The sequence below is a fragment of the Varanus komodoensis genome, unplaced genomic scaffold (genome assembly GCF_004798865.1).
Source record: "Varanus komodoensis strain SLA01 unplaced genomic scaffold, ASM479886v1 scaffold69, whole genome shotgun sequence".
In the NCBI taxonomy this organism is placed as follows: Eukaryota; Metazoa; Chordata; class Lepidosauria; order Squamata; family Varanidae; genus Varanus; species Varanus komodoensis.
The window spans coordinates 650,169-673,333 of NW_025336334.1; the positions used below are offsets into that span (position 1 = coordinate 650,169).

At 43.0% G+C, this 23,165-nt stretch overlaps 1 protein-coding gene across 1 annotated transcript in view; it reads right to left on the minus strand.

The window, feature by feature from the left end:
- Positions 1–23,165, minus strand: part of SCUBE1 (signal peptide, CUB domain and EGF like domain containing 1) — a 275,622-nt gene that overhangs the window by 105,307 nt on the left and 147,150 nt on the right. The window contains exons 5-7 of the mRNA XM_044450905.1: positions 20,800–20,925; positions 5,268–5,384; positions 824–913 (exon numbers count right to left, since the gene is read on the minus strand). Coding sequence (XP_044306840.1) covers positions 824–913; positions 5,268–5,384; positions 20,800–20,925 — 333 coding nt within the window. The remainder of the gene's footprint in view (positions 1–823; positions 914–5,267; positions 5,385–20,799; positions 20,926–23,165) is intronic.

Below are 23,165 nucleotides of genomic sequence, written 5' to 3' on the forward strand. Positions count from 1 at the left end.
CTGATGAAGTGTTATCTTCAATGTATGTTTTCTGTGGCAAGGAAATTCAGCAACAGCAATACATTCGTCTTACCCTGGATCACTGTTTCCAGCCATGTGTGTTTGGTGCAGAGCAATGTAAATAATCTCTGGTGAAACTCCACCTGAAAAGAAGTATCCAACCCTGGCAAATAGCAAAGAACGATTGCTACCCCACACATAAATTCTGCACATTCAAACACAAGCCTTCACATACTCTATTTTGGAGGAGGAGGGTTACATTTATGCTTTTATGTTTCATTTTGAAAGTATAACAAGAGCTCTGTTGCTGCTGGGGGTGGGGGAAAGAGGGAAATCCTTTCAATTAGGAGATAAAATTATTTGAAGCTAATGTATAAATATTTCAACCAAAGGTACCATAAAAACACTGTATTAAATATACACAAAAAGGACACCAATCTTTTGGTAACACCAACACCCAAATATAAACTCAAAGGTCATGCTAACATATGAAGCTTATATGATTTGGATCAGTTTGCACTTAGAGAAACACACAAGTCACAAGGGAAAAGCAGGCTTGCAACAAGTAAGTAAGGTTAGTGGCAAAAGTTCTCTTCTCTGCACCAAACACTTTCAACATTAAAGTGTATTAGAGGAATCAGGAGAGAATAAATTTAAAATAAGAAATGAACTTTTTGATGGAAGATCAGGATTCTAAACAAATTGTGATCTCAGCATACAGATGAATAAATTAAGAACAAAAATAATAGAAAAACACCCCACCCCCATACACACAGAGACAAAAGTTGAGAGCACATCAAAGGAAGTGGAAGAAAAGTGTTACCCATAAGTAGCCGCCGTTTCACCCGCTTGTCCACATCAGCTACTGACGTGGCATTGAACTCAGAACTCTCAATTGCAGCCTCATCCTTCTCTAAAACACAAGTAAGGGACAAACATGGAGCAGTTGGTTAATGAAAAGCCCAATTTTCCACTGCCGAAGACAGTTTCTTGGCTTGGTTCAACCGAAGCCAAGAAGCATGAAAGCACTAAAACCCCATTTAGAGAGTTAATTCCATTTGAAATCCCAGAAATAAATCAATGTGTGTTGAAGGAAGGGAGGGACAGAGGGAAGGAGGTGGGCAGAAAAGAATGATGAAAACAAAGCAATTAGCCAGCCAACAAATGATAAGCTGGTCTCACGCTAGTAATGACAAACACAAAAGAGAAGGTGCCCCAGATAGGTGTTAATTAAGAAATTAAATGTATAAGATTACAAGTTTGACACATTGTTAAAAAGAAGAAGGCTAAGTGCTGCAGGCAGAGAGATGCCAGCTCTTGAACTTGACTGGCAACGAAAGTATTGTACACAGAACAGAGCTAAAAGAATCCGGTGATGGATGGGCATGGGTACATGATAGCTTTGTGCATGTTGACACAGTGTATAAAAGAACAAAATTAAAATGCATGCAAATTAAAAAATAAAATTTAAAACAAAAACACAAATTTTAAAACAAAACATTTAAGTTGGGCAGTGCTGGTTGCCTGCTTGTCTATGGAACACAACTAGCTAAACATTCAATGCTAGAAAAAAGATGTCACAGGTACAGACTAGTAATTTTAGAAGCATGCGGCAAAGCTGGGGTGGTGTTAGTGCAGGACATCTTGCAGGTAGTTTCTGATGTCCAATATATGCAAAGGTCCTATCCAGCATTATAAGTTGTTAAGTTATGCAATATTCAGAAATATACTGAAAATTATCCATTTGCAAGAATAGGAAGAGTTGATGCAGTGAGTAAAAGGTCTCATACAAGAGGAAAAAGCAATACAGAAAGCAGTGGCTTAGTGATTAAAACAATTTAATGGGATGGAGAACTGCGTTTAAAAGGAAAAATACAAAATACAAGTGGGGACTTTTCACATGCGGCAGACATAAAAGAAGAGGATAAGTCAAGAAAACAAAGACAAAATGAATTAGACAAAAGGGTACTTATGCGCCATTGCAGACATTTGCATCCTTGCAGTGATGTCAAATTACAGACGCCACTGAAGACAGCAAACTGTATGTAGACAGAAGAAGGAAGTGGAGAAGGAATCAGAGGAAATGGAGGCAGCTGGCAGGTTTGATCTGTGATAACACTAAATGGTGGAGCTGTAACAAGACATTGTTCTAAGAAGAAACCAAGTTCTAGATGGGATCAGGCTGCAATAGAGGCTTTGGTTTGAGGTTTTGTTTTACTTTTAATATTTTTTCCAGAAGTAATTAATGAACATCAGGTATCAGACAAGACAGGCAATCAGGAACCATCACCAGAAAGCAGGAATAAAAATGAAAACAAAACAAAACTTGAAAGATATCTAAGAGAAAAAGCTACTCAGAAGGAAGTGGAAAAGGAGGGAGAAAACCTATACAAGCAGCAGTATGCAACTTACATCATAGGAACAGAAAATGTAACATGAAGTCATACTGTATAGCAACATTGCAAAAATGGAGGGGGGAAGTGCGGTTTTCAACAGTTCAAAGTTTTTTTCTATATGCCAGATCGCATAAACCAACATCATCCTAAAATTCGAGGCGAAGGAAATTTCAGCAAAATCTACTCATTATCAGCTCTCAAAAAATTTGCATACAGATCACCAGTCCTGCAACAATTCTACATGGCCCTTTGAACTTGTGTAATACGTGGATATAGTCATGGCAATAAGAACCAGATATTCAAAAATAAAACCAGAAGAACCCAAGAGCTGAACACAGTATTACATTAGCTGTTTCTTATCCATAATCAGATTTGTTCTAATAAAGGTATAAAGGCCTCAGCCTTACTCTCAGCTGTTTGTTTCACCTCTCATGGACTACGCAGATTGTACTGAACATACACTTAGCAATGGGATTAGTTGAATGGTTTCCATTCCAGAATCAAGACCTCTGCATATATATAATCAAAGCTTGTTGAAAGAAATATCTTTTCTTCAGTTTCAACAGACTTTAATGCATATATAAGCAAGGTAATCTTTTACATTTATCTGTGTAACATAAGTTAATCTCACCACAGATGTACACACACTTTTAGTTAATGAATCAAAGAATTGTTTTAAAGAAGGGATTTTGTGTAAGCTACATAATGATATCCAGGGAAGGCAGGCACTCTTTTGTCAGTGGGCTCTTCATTCATGGCAGTTTTATATTTTGAGCTCCACGGGAGCTATCCATGGTGCTGAAACACCACAAATCCCCATTAATAGTTCCTATAAAGTTCAAAATAAAATTCGCAATGGATGAAGAATGTCACTGACATGGCAGTCAGCAGCTTCTCCCAGTACACAAATTTTGTTGGATCTTCATTAATTTTATAATTATGTATGTATCATTAAAACTTTATCTTTTATCTCCTTTAATGTTTCACCCCCAAGGTCCACCAGCAATTATCACTGGACTCTCTAGTTTTCACATCTTGGCCTTTTTATCTTCTTCCAGGATGCTTTTCTTGCTGATCAGCCATGATATTAATGTTATTTTTTGTGTGTTTTAAGTTTTTAATATATTGATTTTACTCTTTTTAAAAATGTGTTTTACTGAAAACCATTCCAGAATCTGTTTGGATATGGAATGGTATGGAAATAATATAAGTAAATACATCTTGGAATTGCACAATTATATTCTTTAAAAATTAACGAACTCTCACAAGTTATTTGACAGAATTCTTTAATATCAAACCAAATTTTGCCATAATAAATTATGAGCAATGCCCTGTAAAAAGTCTATGGAATTTAAGTCCCATGGATTTGTGTGTGTGAGAGAGAAAGACTTGAATTGGACCCAAAATAACAAATACTACACACCATGCTCCCACCAAAGTTGTACACTTAAGGCCCACTAATTTTATTTAGATAGTTAAGCTCACCTATCCACTGAAATTAATGGGAGTTAAAAATGGCTGATTTTTTTAAAAAAATGCTATTACACTGGTGTAAATTTTTAGGCTGCTATAATCCTTTCAGACTGGTATAAAATTTCTGGGTAAATTTAAAGATTATATCTTATTAAAACAATCTGATGGCAAAGCATTGCTCCCTCCTCAATAAACCACATTCAAAAACTTATCCTCATTCTATGCTTGCAACCACAACCAACCCTAGACCCTTAAGAAAAAAGCCTCAAAAGACAATATTCTGCTTTGTAGAACAATTATATGTTAGTACAAAATTATCCAAATGACTACATAATGTCTGAAAACATTTGTTTCATATAATTCTACCTCTTGCATCCTGTTTCATAATCTGCTATATACTTTTGTTTTGGTCAAATAACTTCTTTTTGAAATTCAAAACTCCATCTTTCACACTATCCATCATTAGCCAGATGTCCTGGCTAAAAAATCAGTGCTCGGGTTCTTATTGATGGAGTTCAATACAGTAAGTGGTTATTTATTCATTTTACCATGAATATATATAACAAAGTTGCTTAAACTACTTGCTCAATAGATACAGCAAAATTTTTTAAAACAGTTAAAATATATTTCATTCCATTTTTCCTAATGAGCAGATATGTGTCACAAAATTACAGAAATGCTCATTTCATATGATCTACATGGTTTGCTGTTAACCATGACACAAAGTGAGTTCTGTTCAAGTGAGTCTTCACATGTTCCGTTGTGAATTGATTTTGATCACTGAAACAGCACTTCTCTCTCTTTCAAGTTAATATCTACCAGAATCTGGATGGAGACCCACTCATATAAATGGGCTGAAAAGTTGGATTCTGACCACACAGTTGTGATAATAATGCGTACCCGCATGAGTCATACAATTTTTGATGTATATTCCATGTAAAATATTACTGTTAGCATTTTCCCTGAGAAACCACTCCAAAAAGTTAACACAATGACAATATTTTACATTCCGAAATAATTCTTAAAGGGGGCAAAACATAATCCTATAGTGATGCAATATTTCAGATATATACTGCTAGTTAGTTTTACTTTTTGTATGCATAGCTATTTTTCTTATTCTTGCACTTAACAAGTAGAAAAGGATAGGATATAAAATACAACTGTGAAATATTTATATATACAGACACATATAAATAACTTTTAAACAAGGAAAAATCCTTAAGCAACAAATATACAATAGCTAATAATTACTGGTTTCCATGATCTTCATAGATCCAATCTCATTAAATAAGATAAAAAGTAGATTGCATTTTCTTTTAAATAATATTTAATTCTAAACACAAATGCACACACAAACGCATGCACGCACCCTTTTATACTGTTTAGAAAGGTACTTACCAATGCATGTTCGACCATCTGAGTGTAGGGCGTACTTCTGATGACAACCGCATACAGGACCAGTATCTGTGTCATCACAGGTATGCTGGCAGCCTCCATTTCCATAGTTACAGGTTACTAGTTATTCCCCCAAAAATATGTGTTTATACATATGTATAAATAAAACAACAATGAAACCAATTAGTTGCTGGGGTGGAAGGCAGTTCTAGGCAAGTAACAGAAATATTTTTTTTTTTTAAAGGCAATACATACAGTGACATAATATCGATACATGCGCTTCCAAAATCTCCTACCTTTTAAAAGCAATATTCTAAGCAGCCATTAGCCCCATGCAGATGGTCAAAATATAGTCTGTTCATGTAGTACTCTGCCTATTAGTCCACCATGCTAGACCCCTGTATGTTTAAAGGTCCCATCTGCATATGTCACAATTCATATAGCCTCCAAGCACATGAGCTATACTGTTAATTTGTTAAAGTGTATGCATGGTGGCTCTTTCAAGCAAGGGCCATGAGCCGAGAAGGAGCAGAGACAGTGGACATCTACCACCCCAGACACAACTACATATTCTGACAATCCATGCTCATCTATTGTCTATCCCACACCATAACTAGAACAGAATATAGGATTACATTCTACAGCTGGAGATGGCTGGTAGAGACTCTCTCTTCTCCCTCTCCCCACAACATTCAACTAGCTGATTTCAGCTGGTGATCAGGAGTCTGTCCCTTTATTTTTTTTTTTTTCTTTTGAGATCACAAAAGCCAGCTAGCAATTCATGCTGCTCCTTGGAGGGGCTTCCTATTGCTACCTAACATTTTAAATTGACCTTTCTTTGCCTGCAAACACATTAGTGATTCCTGTTGCAGAAGCACAACATGGGCAAGCTCCAGCCTCAACTGGGACGGTATGCAGAGCAGTAACCACTGCTCCTTTGCAACATGCACCTGCCTGCATATTGTCCCAGCTGAGGCTCATAATTCCTTCCCCCTAACCCTTGCTTTCAATGGGCAAGTGGAAAAAGGTGAGCCAACTACTGAAAGCACAGGTATGAGGGATTGTTTGTTAAGAAGGGATGGGAGTAGATTGGATCCAATAAGATCCTTTGTTCTTTACGGGAGAGCAACTTTTGTTTTTGTCCTCACCCTGCATGAGATCAGGGAAAGGTTCCCCCCTGCCCCCCAGATTTTTAAATAGAAAAAGAGTTTGAGTTCAGTTCTTTTTCCCTTCACAAAGATGGCAGTGGGAAACATTTTGACCCTTTCCCCAGCCCCAAATAACCAACTTCTTAAGCCAGAGTGAATTGTAATGTCATATGAACTCAGATGCTGTGTGCATTCAGCTTTTTCTGATAAACCCAAGGAAGCATCCTGAGTGGACAGTCCACTGTGGTAGCCCAGAATACATCTATTCACAGACTAACTATCTTTGACTATCTTGGTACACAGTGCAAAATAGTGTGTCCTGACTGGGAGTTTAAAATGTAAGCTGCTTCACACTTCACGTAATCACGAACTAACTGCCTATGTTTAGGTTCAGCAACTCCACATCTAGATATTGGAAAAACAGTACTCCTTGATAGAGGTGTTATAGCTAGTTTTCTTAGTTAATATGACTGCAGCAAATGGAGCACTTTGGAAAAGTAGCTTATGTTTGAGAAAAAATATTTTCCCAGATCCAAGTGCTCTGCTTTTGAAGCTGGGAAGTATAGCTTCAATTTACCACTCCTGTCCCCTCAGAGCTGACATAAAAAGAACTGTGCTAGCTGCCCTCCAAGGCTGAGAACTTTCAGAAAGGGTAAAGGAGGTAGTATATTTGGAGGACTGGGGGAAGGATAGAGATTGGAAAGGGCAAGACACAAGGTATCTTGAAACTTGTATCTCCTTCCCCTTCCATTTGAAATGTTCCAGGTAGGCAGGCAAAAGAGTCCATCTAGTGAAAGCTGCAGAGGGGCAGGAGGGAAAAGCTCCTCCTCTGCTTTTCCCACTAGGCACTGGGTGCCCATAAGCCTCTAAGTTGGGAAGCTTACAGGCATTCCTATAGGATTATGCTCTCAGACATGTAAAATGGCTTAGAAAAAACAAAGCTAGCATCCTACCACAACCTTGACCACCATACTGCATTGCCCCAAGTACAGCAGGTTCTATAGTTAATATAAATCTGTGCATACTTGTCTATTTAAAGTTAATAAGGATAACTTATAAAAGATTTGCTCTTTACAATAAATGGTCAGAATTTGGTAAATACATGGGACCTGCAACAAAATGTTGCAGAGTATCTTCACTGCTAGCCATGGTTCAGTCAGCCATGCCCTTCAAATGGATATTTCACTTTTCATATTTTTCTGGTTTACTCTCCAACCTGCATCTATGTCTATGGCAGCTTTTCTTGTGGATTTTGAAGGAGCTGTCACTGGCTGTTAACTTGCAGGCTGCAACAGACAATCTTCAGGGAGAAAAAATGGAGGAGTAAAAAAAAAGTTGAGTGAAAAGGGCCTCATGGTCTGGGTGAGGAAAGGGGATAATATGGTTTTAGCTACAAAGTTCCCTGCTATATGAACTGGAAGACCAGGGTGAAGGACCAAGGGCGAGGGGCAGACAATCCACAATACGCCTGATTATCTATTGAGTGTACAGTAGATTGTTTGTGCAACAACACACTCAATATGGCTTATTTCCAGGGTGGATTATGTGATGTGCAAATTGTCCTTGGAATGTCATCCATACTGTGAATGTCCATTCACTAAAGTGCGGACATTGCAGTACAATGTATACGTATCAAATTAAAACTGTACATACATACATACATACATACAGGGATATACCAAAAAGCAAATTGAAATTATCAGGAATCTGCGATTAGTTTAAGCACTCAGAAGTTATAAAATACCAGAACTAAGTTTCTGAATACAACTACATCTCTATTTATAGTGAAAGATGGAATATATTCACTTAAATGCCTTTTTCTTGAAGGAAAAAGAGGTCACATAGAATATCTTATTTATTCCATTTACAATATATCCTTATTTCAGGGCACTTGGAGTAATGTGGATGGGGTTATCCTAGGAATGTATGGTAATAAATGAAATTAAATATTCTGGACATCTGGAGAATTAATCTAGCGGACTGGGTCTGGATCAGTCCCTTGGAATCTGTCAGTCGTATCTTAAGTAAGCACAACAGTTAGAGGTCTCAATGACTAGACACTATTCACATTGTAATTGGGGAACTCTCCACTGTCCTCCTTTGCATTTCTTATTAGATGCCAGGGGATTATCAGGACAATCCATTCCTGATGAGGGATGGAAATGTTGGACATTGCCACATGTGTGGGACATACTGGAGTTCACTTATATCAATATTGCTTGCTGGGATTGGAGCTCTCCAAAAGCCCAATTCAGATATATTTTAGACCAGAGATTGACTGGTCTAAGGTCTTCCAAAAGCAAATGGCATACTTCCCAATTTCATTTTAGAAATCTATATTTCATATACTTTACTGCCATCTTTCTTACCCCATTTTATAGTTATAACAATCAGGTGAGGTAGACAATGACTTTCACAAGGCTTTAGCTAAGTGTGAATCTGACAACACTCTACTAAGTATACAACTCTTGCCCTCTTATCCATGAATGCTTAATGGAGGCTTGTTCTTCTGTTTTCTTTGTGGGAGAAAGAGAACACAATTTATATGCAGGGTTTTCCCAGTGTTCAGTTTACGCTGTATCCCTAAAGACTGTATCATACAACCACTACATTGTGCTGCAGTACAGCACACCTGCTAAATTACCCAAGCCTATATTCCAGCTTGTTGCACCTCTAAAATGTATTACCACATTATCCTCATTCTAAAAAGGCCACAAAAATGGCTACAAAATGTCAAAGAAGCCCTGGAGGATAACACGTCAGGTAAAGAACTTGGTAGCTTCTATTAGTGAAGATTTATGTAAATATCTCATGCAGAGACGTCCTCAGAAGATGGGGACTCATACAGTGCCGATTTTGAAAAGCATGCAAAAAGCATGAGATGGGGGCTCATACAGTCACCTTTGCCTCCAGCCACATGGCTCAGCCTAGTGATACCACTTGGCAGGACTGCCAAGTGGCTGCAGAGGGCTTGTAATAAAGACCTGTGTGGCCAGTATATTGCAGCATTTAGCTTGTCTGTGCAAAACAAGGATCAAGGACTTTTGCACAGGTATGCGCTTCGGAGAGTCTCCATCATTTTCAACCTTTCAGATGCACAAATTAGTAGGTATCCACATAAATCTGCAACAATCTATTACATCTCATTCCGTAACTAAACAATGTAGAATTACCTGATCCTACTTTGGACAAGGCATGGTAGCTACATGTTCTCTCATCACCATAGTGCAGTAGTGATCAACATTTTCTCCCCATAGATTTAAGTGCAGCCCCCATTACCCCTGCTGTCATCTCAACAGAGCTTACATTTGGCAGTAGAGAAGCAAAAAATTAAATGACAATAAAATTAACAGTGTCCATTTGCTGTTGGAACTCCATGTCAAACTCAAAATATTCAAATTTAGCTTGAAAACCAACTAAATTTAGCATGTTTGACTCTCTGCAGTGGGCTGCCCCTAAATTTCAGTGATGAATTCCCTCTTTTTTTTGACTGATATAGGCAGTGTTGCAACACAAGTGCAGCTTCTAGGGAGTCCAGGAATGGAACTTGATCCCCAAAAGTTCCAAAGCCCAAAGCTACCCTCTCTTGCTACATCTGCGGAATGTCTCCGAGCCTCAGAAAGCTTTAAAAACAAAGTCATGTTAAGAATAGGAGTTATACATCTGTGAGGAGGCAGAGGGGCTCACCCCTTTTCCTGGGGCCTTCCACAGAGCAGGGCTGAAGACAACAGGGTGAGGCTGGGAATCTATGTGGGGGAGCAACTCACAAGAAGGCAATGGCCAGGGGATGCGAGCAAGCGTGCAGCTGTATGGGATTGTGGACCGAGGCAGGAACAGCTGGGTTGGTTGGAGTGGTGTACAAGGAGGGCATATAAGGAGAAGGCAGAGGAAGGAGGAGGGAAGGAAGAGAGAGACAGTGAGAGACGGCGAGAGACGGAAGAGAGGAAAGAATGCAAAAACGCACATGTATTTGGGGAAGGGCCAGTGCGGCTGTCGCTGGCAGGCCGGCTGGTGCAAACCGTGAGCAAAGACTGGGGAGCGTTACTTCTGGGACGGTGCAGTTTGTTGCCATAGTGATCGGAGGGAAGGGAGCCGGAGCAGGCAAGGGCCAATGTGCTGCAGGAAGTGAGTGGTGAAGTGCAACTGAAGAATTAAGGCCCGTTGAGTGCACCATCTTTCTTGTGTTGCTCTTCATGGAGAAGCCAGAAAAGGGGGTCTTTGGCTTGCACCCCCCTCCTGGCGCAGTCACAGTGGTGGAGAATGCGGGCAGGTGGCATGGGGGGGGCACAGGTCATCCCCCTGCCCCAGCTGACTCCTGGATGGCTTGGTGGGCTGAGCAGCAAAAGCTCCAGGCCCAAAAGCAGCAATGCCTGTTGCAGTAATTAGCAGTGCAACAGACACAGCTTATGGAGTAAGTTTTCACCGCCCAGCTTCAGAACCAAAGCTCTTTGCTTCAGCAAGTGCTGGGGGGACTACAAAGCCCTCAAGCTGAGACCTTGGTTGGGCAGATAGGAGGAAAAGGCCCAGGGCCTATGCGAATCTCTAAGATGACTGGAAAATGACCCTGAAGCCTTTTTTAAATACCTTTGAAAGGGTTGCCCTGGCAGCCAAGTGGCCCAAAGACCCTCATCCTGACACCCTGCCTCACGGGTCCTGCCCAAGAAGCAGTGGATACCCTTATCCCGGAAGTGACAAGCCAATATGATTTAGTCAAGGCGGCCATTCTAGGGATTTGAATGTCTCCAAAGAGACCTATCGGCGGTGGATGGGAGGGGTCGTATTTGTGACTGGCACATCACCCAGGGCCTTGGGACGGAAGATTTGGGCTAATGGGCTGAGATGAATGAAGCCGGCAGTCTGCAGTGCTGAACAGGTGGCTGAGCTGGTCCTGCTGGAACAGTTTATAACCATCCTGCCCGTCCCAGCCAGAAACTGGGTTAGGTGCCAGAGGCCTGAAACCCTAGAAGAGGCCACCATACTTATGGAAACCTTTGTGGCCACAGAGGAGCCAGATGTAGGAGACACGCCAGGGTCACCCTGGCAGGAGCACAGAGGCCGAAAGCATCCAGGGGTTGTGGCAACAGGGGCCCAGAGAGAGCTAGACCGGCTGAACCTGCACCCACTGGAAGGGGCATGAGGCACAAGAATGTTGCCCAGCTGGAAACGTGTGCACCAGCCCCCCCCCCCCCGGCTTCACCACGCCTTACAAATGGGAAAAGGAGAGGATCCCAGCTGAAGCCAGTGTGCTTTACTTGTGGCAAAGAGGGGCACTTCTGGCGGGACTGTCCGTTGATGGAGTGTGATGTTGTGGAAGCCTGGTGGTCCACCCCAGTGAGTGCTGCCCCTCATCAAGCTTGGCGGGTTCAGGCCAGGGTGGATGGGAAGGAGGTTGAGGTCTTGGTAGATACAGGCTGTGGTTGCACCCCGGTTAGGCAAGTCCAGGGCAGCCCCTTGGTGGAAATACTGCAGGTGAAATGTATACATGGGGATGTCAAGCCTTATGCCACCCGATGGGCCAAGGTGGAGGTAAACGGGAAGGTACACCTATGTAAGGTGGGAGTTGTCCCCAGCTTAGCTTACGAAGCGATAATTGGACGGGGTTGGCCCCATTTTGAAGAGCTGGTGAGGGAGGTGAGTTGGGAGGTTGCCTTGGCAGGAGAGGAGGAAGACTTAGGCCTTATGGCTCTGCGTAGCTCTCGCAAGTGGCTGGTCTTCCTCCAGCAAGTGATGCCTCCCTTGTCCACGCCCTGAGGCAAGCTCAGGACCCCTCAGAAGCAAGAGAGGGTGCAAGGAGTGGTCCCCACTTTGAGATTGCAAGGGGGTTGCTGTATAGAGTTGCACCTGCATGGTAAGGGCACAGCGAATTGTGACAGTTGGAGGTTCCTGAACCCCTGAGGCTAGCTGTTTTACGTCTAGCCCATGACCTGCCTACCACTGGCCACCTGGCAGTGGAGAAAACCACTGACAGGCTTGTCTGGATGTTCTACTGGCCAGGGGTATATGCTCAGGCCAAGCAGTACTGCTTGTTCTGTCTGGAATGCCAGAAGACTCAGAGGAAAGGAGCCCCTGAAGGGCCCTTGATACCCATGCCAGTTATAGGGAAGCCCTTCAAAAGGATTGGGATGGACCTGGTAGTGCCCTTGGAGAACTCAGCCCCAGGACACCAATATATTCTAGTGGTAATCGACTATGCTACCCGCTACCCTGAGGCTGTGCCTCTAATGCCCAAGAACTGTTGGGGGTTTTTGCCTGGGTGGGCTTCCTCAAGGAAATTTTGACAGATGAGGCCATTACTTTCATGAGCCAGGTGCTGAGGCAGATGTGGGACCTGTTGAGGATAAAGCCCTTACACACCACGGTCTATAATCCACAGACCAATAGTCTAGTGGAATGCTTTAACCAGACCCTTAAGCAGATGCTTAGGAAGTTTGTGGTGACCTATCCATGACAATGGCATGCTTTCTTGGGGCCCCTGATGTTTGCGATAAGGGAGGTGCCTCAAGCCTCTTTAGGGTTTTTTCCATTTGAGTTACTATATGGGCAACACCCCTGGGGAATTCTAGACCTGATCAAGGAGCATTGGGAGGCGTCAGCCCCAGAGCCCAGCTCCACCCTCCAGTATGTGCTGGATATGAGAAAACACCTCACACCTAGCTCAGCAGGCCGAGAGTAATTTAAGGCAGGCCCAAGGAGAGCAGCAGTACTATTATGATCAGCGCATCCAGCCCCGGACGTTTCAACCAGGCCAGCGCGTTCTCCTGCTCCTGCCCACGGGAGGGGACAAGTTGTTTGCAGGGTGGCAGGAGCCTTATGAGGTTGTTAGGAGGGTGGGGCTGATGGACTATGAGATACACTTCACTGATAAGCAGCGCTCGACCCAGATTTACCATGTAAATCTACTCAAGGCCTGGAGAAAAAAGGGAGAGTACCAGTCATCAGGCAGACTGCACAGCCGAGGGGCCCAAGACTCAGGCTTTAGGCCCTGGGAAGTTATCTCTTGATCCTCAACTAACACCCACTCAAGTAGCACAAGTCCGGGCCTTGGAAGGAGAATTTACGGATCGACCCGGGCACACGACGGTTGTAGCCCACCATATACAAACAATCCCTAGGGCCATTGTCAGGGTACCAACACAGCCCTACCCACCACAACTGAGGCAAGTGATAATAGGGGAAGTAAGACGGATGCTCCAATTAGGGGTCATTGAGGAATCAGTGAATGCTTGGGGGAGTCAGCTGGTCTTGGTCCCCAAGCAGGATCAGAGTGTCGGTTCCTGTGTTGATTTCAGGAGGGTCAATGAGGTATCAAAGTTCGAAGCTTACCCCATGCCTGGGTAGATAGGTTGCTGGATACTCTGGGGCAAGCCCATTTCTTTTCGACCCTAGATCTCACTAAGGTGTATTGGCAAATCCCATTGACAGAAGAGTCCAAAGAAACGACAGCCTTTGCCACTCCTGTAGGGCTATTTCAGTTTAAATATATGCCCTTTGGGTTACATGGGGCCGCCACAACCTTCCAGTGGCTTATGGACAAGGTCTTGGGACATTTGTCCCATTGTGCCGCAGCCTATATCGATGACATTGATATTGATATGGAATGCACTCTCCAGAGAGGTCCGCCTGGCACTGCCGTTATTTGCTTTTCAGCTCCAGGCCAAGACCTTTTTATTTAAATGATATTTTAATTGTTAATTTGTTGTTCTTATTTATTGGATTTAAATTATGGCCGAGATACTCCGAATTTTTAATGTTAGCCTATTTTATGTTTTATCTGCCTTGTAAGCCGCCCCGAGGCTTTCTGAGATGGGTGCAGCATAAAAATGTTATAAATAAATAAATAAAATATTCGGTCATACTTGGGGGGGACATCTAGACCACCCCCGGCAAGTTTTGGTGGCTCTAAGACAGGCCGGATTGATGGCTAATCCGGGCAAGTGTAGAATAGCTTGACAGGAGGTGCAGTACTTGGGGTATATCATAGGTCATGGGCAGATACGGCCTATGGCAGATAAAGTGGAGAAGCTGAGCCAGTGGTCATGGCCTCGCATGAAGAGGGAAGTACAACAGTTTTTGGGCCTGGATAGTTACTATCGGTGATTCATCCCTAATTTCTCCTCCAATGTGGTCCCCTTGACAGAGATGCTTAAGAAAAGGCAAAGCTGTATCCTAGCATGGTCTGAGGAGATGGAACAAGCTTTTGAAGACTTGAGGACCTGTCTCCTCAGCCAGCCTGTTTTATGGTTGCCAGATTTCTCCCGGCCTTTTATCCTCCAAACTGATGCCTCAACTGTGGGCTTGGGAGCGGTTCTGACCCAGGGAGAAGGGGCGGCTGAACATCCGGTACTCTACTTGAGCCATAAACTGGAACCACGAGAGCGCCGGTACTCCACAATAGAGAGAGAGGCGCTAGTCGTCAAATGGGCTGTTCTGGCTCTGAGACATTATCTCTGGGGTGCCCCATTCACGTTGGTCACCAATCATGTTCCATTACAATGGCTAAATAGGATGAAGGACCACAACCCTCGCCTCACCTGTTGGTATTTAGCGTTGCAGCCATATGCCTTTACAGTCAAACATAGGTACGGTATCACAAACATGCTAACCCTGATTTCTTTTCCCGCCAGGGTACCTGGCCCTTGCACGAAGATGGTGATCCCCTCTTGGAGGGCGGGGTATGTGAGGAGGCAGAGGGACTCACCCCTTTTCCTGGGGCCTTCCACAGAGCAGGGCTGAAGACAACAGGGCGAGGTTGGGAATCTATGTGGGCAGAGCAACTCACAAGAAGGCAACAGCCAGGGGATGCAAGCGAGCGTGCAGCTGTACGGGATTGTGGACCAAGGCAGGAACAACTGGGTTGGTTAGAGTGGTGTGCAAGGAGGGGATATAAAGAGGAGGCAGAGGAAGGAGGAGGGAAGGAAGAGAGAAACGGAAGAGAGGAAAGAATGCAAAAACACATGTGTGTTTGGGGAAGAGCCAGTGTGGCTGTCGCTGGCAGGCCGGCCAGTGCAAACTGCGAGCAAAGACTGGGGAGCATTACTGCCGGGATGGTGCAGTTTGTTGCCATAGTGATAGGAGGGAAGGGAGCCAGAGCAGGCAAAGGCCAAGGCGCTGAAGCAAGCAGTGAAGTGTAACAGAAGAATTAAGGCCCGCTGAGTGCACCATCTTTCTTGTGTTGCTCTTCATGGAGAAGCCGGAAAATGGGGTCTTTGGCTTGCACCTCCCTCCTGATGTAGTCAGAACATCCTAATACAATCAACTAATAAAATAATTCACCATATCCATTAACTGTAGTGATTTGAGATGAAGAGGTGTAAGTTCTTATCTAATGAATTTTTTTACATGCTTCATTCACCATGCAATGTGTGTCTGATCAACTATTTCCATTATATCTTCTGAACAAGAAAGAGTGTATCATACCAAGGCAGCAGGGTGAATGTTCCAACAGCAATTTTACTAATGGCATTTCCTTACATCAAGGTTTTTTCCTGGCGGTAGCAATAGCATTCTTTTACTGTAATATTCTTGCATATTTTATACATGTAGTCATTATCCAGACCCAAATCAATCCACATGCAATTCAAAATTCTTTCAAGCTCCCTGGACTCAATTTGATAGGTCTTAAAATGCATGTGTATTGCCAACTCTAAATAAGATTAGTTAAATGAGCTGCATGAATTCAGGCCACATTTGGGAACGAAGCTGGTTTTAACAAACTTTAAAGCTGCCATAACATTATTAAGAGGTTATTACTCAGGCAACTATTCTAGCCATTAGGTTGAATCAGGCCCACTGAAGCAAAGGTAGCAAATTGTTTTCCAGTATATAGTCAACTTTTATGGCAACTGTGCATGTTTGCAGAAGGATTTTGCATTCATTTATGGTGTAACTTACTGTTTTATGTTGCACTTGAGTACTTTGAAATTTTCAGGACAACACATCAAACACCTAGTTGACTGCATTTAACTAATAATTTTATAAAGCATGAGTAGAAAAAAACGGTCTGTTTAAAATGCATTTTATCTCATAGTTGCAATACTACATAGTGGTAGGGCAGCCTTGAACAACCCCACTTGCCAAGAGAACAAAGGTATCTTGGCAAGCAGGAGTGTTCAGAGAGGGAAGTTCCATTAGAGGACTTAAATTAGGCTGCTAGAAAAACAGGAGTAGATTTTAGTTGCACAGGTTTGCATGGCATTGGCAAGGATTTTTTCACTTTCTCTTTCTCAGAATATGACAGATCTGACTGGGGCAGAGAGGGAAAATGATCTCCAAAACATACAGTCTCTTTTGTTCTTTCTCCCAGGACTATCCCAGTTCTGCCTCATTTCTACAGTGTCTCTATCTCTGAGGGCTTTCTGTTTTCCAGCCCTACTCACAACTGTTTTCTTTATTTATTTATTTGGAGTTTTTGTATGCCATCCCATTCGCATGAGCCTCGGGATGGCTTCCAACACAATAAATAAACATGGATATAAACAATACATATTAAAATCTGGATTCACCCTGGCTGTAAAAATTAAAACCAATAAATAATATTAATAGTTATTAAAATATCTGTTTGAATAAAAAGTTCTTGGCCTGGCATCGAAAAACAAAAAATGACGGTGCCAGGCAGACCTCTCTGGGGAGCGCATTCCATAAGTGGAGCACTACCACACAGAAAGCCCTCCTCCGGGTACTCACCCTCCTAATGTCTTTCACAGAGGGTTCCCGGAGGAGGGTCTTTGCCATCGATCTCAAGGGGCGGGGGGAGGGGGCAAATATGGAAGCAGGCGTTCCTTTAGGTATCCAGGTCCCAAGCTGTTAAGGGCTTTGTAGGCGATAACCAGCACCTTGAATTGAGCCCAGACTTCGATGGGGAGCCAGTGAAGCTGGTAGAGGACTGGGGTTATGTGAGAGTAACGCCCAGTCCCCATCAGCAACCTGGCAGCAACCTATGGTGCAACCTATTTTGCTCCATCTGAAGTATCTGGACTGTCTTCAAGGGCAGCCACATGTAGAGCGCATTACAGAAGTCCAATCGGGAAGTAACCAATGCATGTGTCACTGTCGCTAGGCAATCGTCCTCCAGGTAGGGACGCAGCTGATGGATCAGCCAAAGCTGAAGGAAAGCGCTCCTCACCACCGCAGTCACTTGAGCTTCCAAAGCCCCCGCGCCCCACCCCTTTATCACTTCCACTTTCCATATCACCTGGAAGTAGAACTTGAGCATGCCCTTTATTTTGTTTTTCAGAATTCAGTTAAGAAACCAATTAAAAAGTTGGGTTAAGAAGTAAAGCTGCTGCAAGCAAGAAAGAAAAACATGGACTGGAAGTTTTGAGGAGAATGAGAAAGATTGTTCTATTAGCTTTTTAAAGCCAGTTTTTGAAAACAGATGCTTGCTGTGGTGCTTGGGCTTTTCGGGAACTTTGAAAGCAGAGTTTCATGTTCAAAAACAGGCATGTAGGAAACTCAACTTATGCAGAACACTGCCATTTTCTCTGCTAGCCTTTCTCCTTAATTCTGTGGGAAGGGAAAGCCACTTGATCTGCATGTATGAAAAGGCTAGTAGCAAGTCTACTTGCCAGCAAGCAGACAAAATTTTTGCTTGGATACAACATGTGTCAAATCACACGTTTAAACTAGTTGGAGATATGCTTACTAAAAAGCAACAGTGCCAGCTTCAAGTTTCAAGAGGTTCCAGGCAAAGTAAGTACATAAGAAAAGCCATGCCGGATCAGATCAATAGCTCATCCGGTCTAGCATCCCATTCACACAGTGGCAATCAACTGCCTACAAGATCCCTTAAGTAGGATGGGTACAAGAACATCACCTGCCCGAGTTCTTCAGCAACTGCTGCAACAGCTCATAGCCAACAAGGCTAGGAGCCACTGACAACCTCTTCCATGCATTTGTTGAATCCCCTTTTAAAACCACTCAAATTGATGGGAGTAAGCGATGCTTAAGGCTCATTGCCAGAGTGCAAATCTTAGGTGGGTGGCCCTCTGCTGTTATGTTTGCTTTTTAAATGCTTGACAGTGGGGGCAAGTCTCAGTGATGTGCCCCTCCCCAAGGCAGAGCAGGCACCAGGAATGTCCATCTGTGGAAGGCAACTGGGCGGTTCAAGAAGGGCAGTGGTAGAAAGTCAGGTCGGCCATGTGCTGCAGAGTAGAGCACATGTGAAGAGGGAAAGGAAAGTATTCCCTTTTCCTCAAGAGGGGAGAGGGAGAGGGAGAAGCAGTGGAGATTAGCCTTGTCTCCAGTAGATAGTAGTAGAAGAAATATAAGATTATAGATCTTTCGAGAGAGAGAGAGAGAAGAGAGCTTGAGTGGATAAGTGAAAAGGAGCAATGGAAAGTCCGAATTGGCAAAGCAACTGCAAGTGCAGTCGAAAGAAAGAAAACTGGGGGACTATGCAGGAGCTCCCCTGCTTTATCCAGATCCTCAGAAGCAGTGGGGCTTCCACCCACTCCATGATGCCAAGCTGTGGAAGTTTTTTCCAATTCAGGTTTTGTGCTGTGTGGCAAAGCCTATGTGTGCATGATGCACAGGGACCACAAAGAACCCTTTTAAAACCATCCAAATTGATGATCAGTGAATTCCATAGTTTAACTTTACATTGTATGAAGAAGTACTTTTTTTCCTTATCACTCCTAAATCTCCCACCAGTCAGCTTCATTGGATGACCCTGAGATTGAGAGCTACCATTTAAATTTTCCACATTGCCCCAGAATGCCCATCATAGTGTCATTCAGACCCTGCAGCATCAGTGTAGAAGGCTTGATGAAGGGGTCAGCACTGATAAGATATTGTCAAGGTACTGGAGTGTGGCAGCTGATGTTGGGCCTGCAAAGCAAGTCTGATTATTGTAGTTCTGTGAAGAAGTCTAGAAACTCGAGAGAGAGAATTGCCAGTACTCCCTCTAAACTGTGTAGTACTGAAACCACAATTAATCCTGAGTAAAATCCATATTTGTTTCACACATAAATATGCCTCAACTGTCTAGTTTGAAGATCCCTATTTGAACTGTATTTCAAAACTTTTAGGTAAGAATTTCTCAGATGTACGTTTGCTGCTCTAAAACCAAATATTTTACATTTTTTCAGTCACAGACAAATATTTGTAATCCAATATTTGCTGATGTAAATTTCACATTTTCTAGTCCAGGGCAATTTTACCTTGAATATCAATCAAATTTGAGGGACATACATCAGGTATATTTACTATTGGAAAAGAGCAGATGCCTAATAATCAAAGAGCAGCATTTTGGCTCTAAAGAGACTAATATATTCTGTAATGAAGAACAAACCAGAAGGTATTTTCTGCAGTCTTTGAGAAGCCAGGAGTAGAGAAATATACACTTCTCTTCTGCAAACCTTTTACTTAGTCATGTTTGTTTTTAACTCCTACCTTCTTCCAAGGCCTCTGAGATAAAATTTGGCAGTTTGCTATAAGTTTCATGTCCCACTTTGGGTTGAGCTATTGTGATATCACACAACATTTACAAACATCCTGTATTCTGTTCTTTATTCTAAAATTCTTTCACCCCAACACTCAGTCAAAACTCAGTTCAAAACACACATAAAACTGTTCATAACACTCCTAAACGTATTAATTATCCAAAGGTCTTGTAGGTCTTTGCAGAGGCCTCTGGGTGCTAGTGGGGCCAATTGAAGGCAAAGGAATTATGGGAACAAGGCCCCGAATGGCAATCTGACCTCTTCCTTCATTTTTATCAGTTATTTTCAATGTCAAAAGTAAGATTGATGGAGCAGCATAAACCACTGTGGTTGCCTGTAACCTCTGGTGATTTTCAGGTCAGAAAAAGCAGAGGCAAAAGTCACCTCCACGCTTTTCTCACCTTCAAAGTCCTTAGAAGGCTGATTTCAGTCATGTAAGTGCAAGAATTAGAGACTGACACACTGCCAGGATACTGAGTATGTTGGACGTACCTGTCTCATGCCTGTACCCACCCCCAGCTGCCCAGAAAGCAGTCCCTGAGATCTCTCTTGTGACCTTGGAGTTGCAGACAGAGCAGGTTTTTCTGCACCTGCTACAAAGACAGAGGGAGGATGCTCCAACTTCAGAATGTCAGCTCCAAGACCAGTAAGTTTCCAAGTTTGAACTGACTCTCCTATGGATATTTCGACAGGATTGTGCCCTAACAGATTTAAGAACTGGATGCAAAGTTCTATATGCTCCTGTTCATAACTACATAGTTTGTGATCCAACAGCATGTGATCTTTGTTAAACATGTTTAATAATTCAATCCCTAGCATCTTTGCTCACCCAGAAAAAAAACTTTTCAGGTCAATAAAAGCCAAGCAATTTCTTCATTTTTAGAAGACAACAGCAATATGCAAAATATGACTTATTGGGCATTTGAGCTTTATTCTGCATCTACCTACATTTGCAGTCCTTCTGGTTTTTGGCAAGTTCAAAGCCAGGCCTACATTCACAGGCAACCCCACCTTTGGGTGTCTCCCGACAGATATGTGCGCACCCATGATCTTTGTTCATGCAGTTCATACCCTCTGGAGAAAGAGAAAGAGAGAGAAAATGCACAAATTCTGAAAACAATCCAAACAACAATAACCGTAAGCAGTTACAAATCTTTACTGTCACTTTTTGTACTACAGAAAATAAATTGTCCCATTTTTAGTATTTGAACTGTTTCAATCCTGCAGTTCCCTATTTCCTCAAGTGTGGCTTTCCAGAGGTACATGCTACAGAGTTTACAGAGGCTTCTGCAAGTTTTGTGGAACCATTGCAGCATTCCCATTATTGTGTCAACTTTTTTGCTATACTAATTCACCTGGAGATGCTAGCTAAGATGAGGACATCTTCGCTGTGACCATTGTCTTACTGTTGCATTGTCTGGATATGTGGCACACTTTTTACTATCTCCTGCATTTTATTGGCCATTTGACCTCGCCAAAGATTTATTTATTGTTTACATTTGTATGTCACCCCATACTCCAAGGGGAATCTGGGCTGCTTACACTTCAGTCATTATACAATAAAACTAATAAAGCATACAATAATAAAAACCAAATATCATAAAACAACAATAAATAAATAGGCTATTACCATAAGTCCACTAAATCCACTGGGGGACATCCATAAAATGATAAATTATTACAAACATTAAATTTAGTTTTTGAAAATTATTGTTAACATGCCTGGAAAAGAGAAATGTTTTCAGCTGGTGCCACAAAGAGAGTAATGTTGGCACCAGGTGAATTTCTCTGGAGAGTTCATTCCTTAGTAGGGGGCAGCCACTAAGAAGGACCTTTTTCTATTTGCCTTCCTTCTTACCAGTTTGAGGGATGGCTCCTTTAGAAGGACCTCCTGCCCAGATCTTAGTGGTGGGCAGGTACAGTGGTAACTCAGCTCACAAACGCCTCAGTTCACGACCAAATCGGGTCCCGAACAAACATTTCATAAAAATTTTGACTCAGGTTGCAAACTCTGCACTGGGTGGTGACCGTGATCGCAGCCATCTCCGCCCCCGCCCCCCCGAGTGAGGAGATAGGTGTCCAGCTTTCCTGCATGAGCACAACCGCGATCTCGGCCATTCCACCCCCCCAGCACACCTGCGTTTGAACCCGTCTCTCCCCCCTCCCAGCGTGCCCATGTTTGCACCCGTCTCCCCCCCCCCCCAGTGCAACGGGATGACAGGCACGATTGTGGTGGTGCTGGGGAGGCGGGAAGATGGCTGCACTCCTGCTCGGGGTGAGGAGGGGAGATGGCTGCGATCTTTGTTCTTTGTCACTTTGCTTCAAATTTTTGTGAGTTAAAAAAATAGTTACAGAACAGATTAACCATATTTGCATTGGACCTTATGGGGAAATTTAACTTGGCTCATGACCAATTTAGGTCACTACCAGAGTCCTGGAACGGATTAAGTTCGTGAGCCAAGGTACCACTGTATATACAGGCGAAAGCAGTCCTTTAGGCAGCCACGTCCCAAGCCGTTGAGAGATTTATATGTCAAAACAAGTACTTTAAATTGAGCCCGGGCTACAACTGGCAACCAATGTAGGTTGCAGAGAATTGGCATGATATGGGCCCATGAGGTAGTACCAGCTATTAAATGTGTGGCCCAATTCTGAACCAGTTAAATTTGCTGGACCGTCTTCAAAGGCTGCCCCATGTAAAGTGCATTAAAGTAATCTAACCTGGATGTTACCAGTGCATGCATAACTATGACGAGACTCCGTCAGTTAAGAGTCTGATAAATTTGCCACAGCTGAAGAAAGGTGCTCCTGGTCACTGAGTCAACCTGAACTTCTAAAGATAGTCCTGGGTCCAGGAGCATCCCCAGGCTGTAGACACTGTCCTTTAGGAGGCATGTAGTCCTATCCAGGGCAGGGTAATGGCCCTTCATACTGTCAGACGTACTAACAGTACTTCTGTCTTGTTTGGATTGAGCTTCAGTTTATTGACCCTCGTCTGGTCCATTATCAAGCTCAGACACAGGTTCAGGATAGAGACTGCCTCACCTGGAGATTAGATGCAAACAAGAGGTACAGCTGAGTGTTATTGAAATATTACTGGCACCTCAGCCCATACCTCCTGATGACATCTCCCCGTGGTTTCATGTAGATGTTAAACAGCATGGAGGATAGTATGGAGCCCTGTGGAACCAGCAACTATCCCCGGCACCATCTTCTGGACATGGTCAGTCAGAAAGAAGCATGACCACTGCAAAGCTGTTGTTCCTGACTCCTATACCAGTCAACCTGTCCAGAAGGACACTACAACCAATGGA